Source organism: Haliaeetus leucocephalus, unplaced genomic scaffold (genome assembly GCF_000737465.1).
Source record: "Haliaeetus leucocephalus isolate CR32 unplaced genomic scaffold, Haliaeetus_leucocephalus-4.0 Scaffold274, whole genome shotgun sequence".
In the NCBI taxonomy this organism is placed as follows: domain Eukaryota; kingdom Metazoa; phylum Chordata; class Aves; order Accipitriformes; family Accipitridae; genus Haliaeetus; species Haliaeetus leucocephalus.
This window is the reverse complement of record NW_010972710.1, coordinates 60,737-63,120: the sequence shown is the minus strand read 5'-3', so window position 1 is coordinate 63,120 and position 2,384 is coordinate 60,737. Positions and strand designations below refer to the sequence as shown.

Sequence of the window (2,384 nt, the reverse complement as noted above, 5' to 3'; positions counted from 1 at the left end):
CCCCGGGCCGAGCCCCCTGGCCAAGCCGGCCCCGCAGGGCCGGGGGCGCGGTGAGGCCGGTGCGGTGCAGCCCTGTGCAGAGCAGGGCAGTGCGGTGCAAGCAGCCGCGGGCCAGCGGCTACTGGGAGTTGTAGAGGCCATCGAGGCCATCCTCGCCCAGCAGCTCGGGGCCGCCGCAGTACTTGGGGTCGTAGACCTGCCGCGGCAGCCCGTACACTGTCATGCCCTGCTGTGAGGCGCCCTTGTTGCTGCCCATCTGCAGCCCGATGGTCAGCGTGTCGCAGTGCTCCATGCCCAGTGCCGGCTCAAAGATCTGCCGCTTTGTCCCTGGTGCCGTCATCCCCGCCTGGGCAAGGGCAGCGCTGGGGGCAGCGGCCTTGGCCTCCCCAGGGGTCCCTGGCCTCCCCATCAGGACTGGGGGTGGGTGGTCCCTTGGCCTGCCCCAAGAGTACCTCAGCTTCCCCATGGACCTGTGGGGGGTCTACCTGTCCTCTAGGGGAGCAGAGAGGGCCCCTTGTCCTCCCCAGAGGGTCCTTCATCCTCATCAGGGGACCACATCTCAGGATGCTGGGGGCCCTGGGGACCCCCCCATCTTCCCCCCCACTGCCCATGGTGTCTCCCTGACCTCCTCCCTCCAGTGGCATGTCCCCAAGTCCTTTTACCTGGCAGACCCAGGACACTGGGGTCCCCCGGGGACATCAGTGTCCCTGTGTCCCCATACCTGGCTGGCTGGCCCAACACAGTGGAGTGCCCGCGGGATGGCAGTGTCTGCGTTCCCCCCCGCCCCCCTGGCTGGCATCCTTGATGCCTCTGGGGATGGCAGTCTGTATTCCCCCTGCCCTGTCCCCACCTGGCTGGCACCCTTGTTGGTGCCCATCTGGAGGCTGATGGTGGCCTGGTCCAGGGGCTGGTCCGTCCCCAGCTTGGGGTCGTAGAGGTGCCGCCGTGTCCCGTATGCTGTCATGCCTTGCTGGCTGGCGAACTTGTTGGTGCCCATCTGGTGATGGGGGAGAGGGGATCATGGGGAGGAACAGAGACAGGAGTGGTGTCCCCAAGGGCACCGACCAGCCCTAAGAGACCCCCCAGGAACCTCTGGGCACCCCATGTGTCCTGACATCCCCCATGCACCCTGGTCCCCCCTGTGCTCCCCCATGTCCCTGTGCCCTGCCCTGGTGTTCCCGTCACACCTGGAGGCCGATGATGTTCCTGCCCTCGCGCAGCTTCTCAGGGTGGAAGCGCCGCTGCTGCTTCTCCGCGTACTTCACCCCCAAACCCACGTTGTTCCCCTTCGTCTTGGCCTGCGTGAGACCCTGGGGCTCAGGGTGCACACAGGCCCTCGCCCCACCGGACCCCCCGGACCCATATTTGTCCCCAGTTCCCCTGGGACTGCCCCAAAACTCCCCCAGGCCCCACCCCCCTTGGGCCCCCTGGGACCTCAAATGCCCCCACAGGGCTCCCCCGATTCCTCAGCTTTGCCCCATTTGGCCCCATCACCCAGTGGCTGAGGGCAATGGGGGAGGACTGCTGTGTGGTTGGTGTCCTTCCAGGGGAAGTAGGAGCCCCCAGGGCCCCCCCAGCCACCCCCCAAGGACCCCGCATCCCATCCCGCCCCAGAGGGTCACCTGGCTGGCGAGAGCGATGAGGGTGGACTGGACCTGCGTGTGGTTGGTGTTCTCAAAGAGGTCGTTGGCCTCGAAGATGTCGTGGGGCTTCACCCCGTAGCGTGTGATGGCCCGCAGGAAGTTCCCGATGTTCTCCAGCTGTGCACAGGTCAGCTTGGAGCCCGGACCCTCTGTCCCGCCCCCGGGACCCTGGCCCCCTGCAGTCCCCCAAGCCCCGACCCCCCCATTCGGGGTCCCCTCACCTTGTGCCAGTTCTGGATGGGTTCGTTCACCTTCTGCACAGAGCCGGGCTGCAGTTTGTTGATGAGCCTGGGGGGGGAGGGGGCCGGGGCCAGGGTCAGGGCAGGGGTCAAGGTCAGGGTTGGAGCAGCCATCAGCCCTCACTGGTCAGGGTCAGCCCAGGTGAGGTCAGTGGGGGCAAGGGATGGGGTCAAGCTTAAGATCTGGGGTCAAGATTGGGCTGGGTTGCTGGAGGATGACCCCAGACTTGAGCTGGGGTCAGGGGTGGGCCATGTTCCCAAAGGACAGCCCAGTCACTGAGCCAGGGACAGGGTTAGGGACAGGGTTCTGGTCAGAGGTCAGGGGTCATACTCGCAGAGGATGACACCATCCTTGAGGCCGTCCATGAAGCTGTCCCCGATGCGGCGGCCGGTGGTCGCCTCGATCCAGGCACGCAGCTCCCGCTCCCGCTGTGGGTCATACTTCTGCGCCAGCTGGGGACAGGGGACACTGTCAGTGGGACGTGGGGATGTGGGGGACACC

General features: G+C 66.6%; 1 protein-coding gene across 1 annotated transcript in view; it reads right to left on the bottom strand.

The window, feature by feature from the left end:
* Window positions 1-118: 118 nt before the first annotated feature.
* CNN1 (calponin 1, basic, smooth muscle) overlaps window positions 119-2,384 on the bottom strand; it is a 2,793-nt gene continuing 527 nt past the window's right edge. The window contains exons 2-7 of the mRNA XM_010569814.1: window positions 2,214-2,335; window positions 1,865-1,931; window positions 1,623-1,760; window positions 1,188-1,298; window positions 851-997; window positions 119-346 (exon numbers count right to left, since the gene is read on the bottom strand). Coding sequence (XP_010568116.1) covers window positions 119-346; window positions 851-997; window positions 1,188-1,298; window positions 1,623-1,760; window positions 1,865-1,931; window positions 2,214-2,335 — 813 coding nt within the window. The remainder of the gene's footprint in view (window positions 347-850; window positions 998-1,187; window positions 1,299-1,622; window positions 1,761-1,864; window positions 1,932-2,213; window positions 2,336-2,384) is intronic.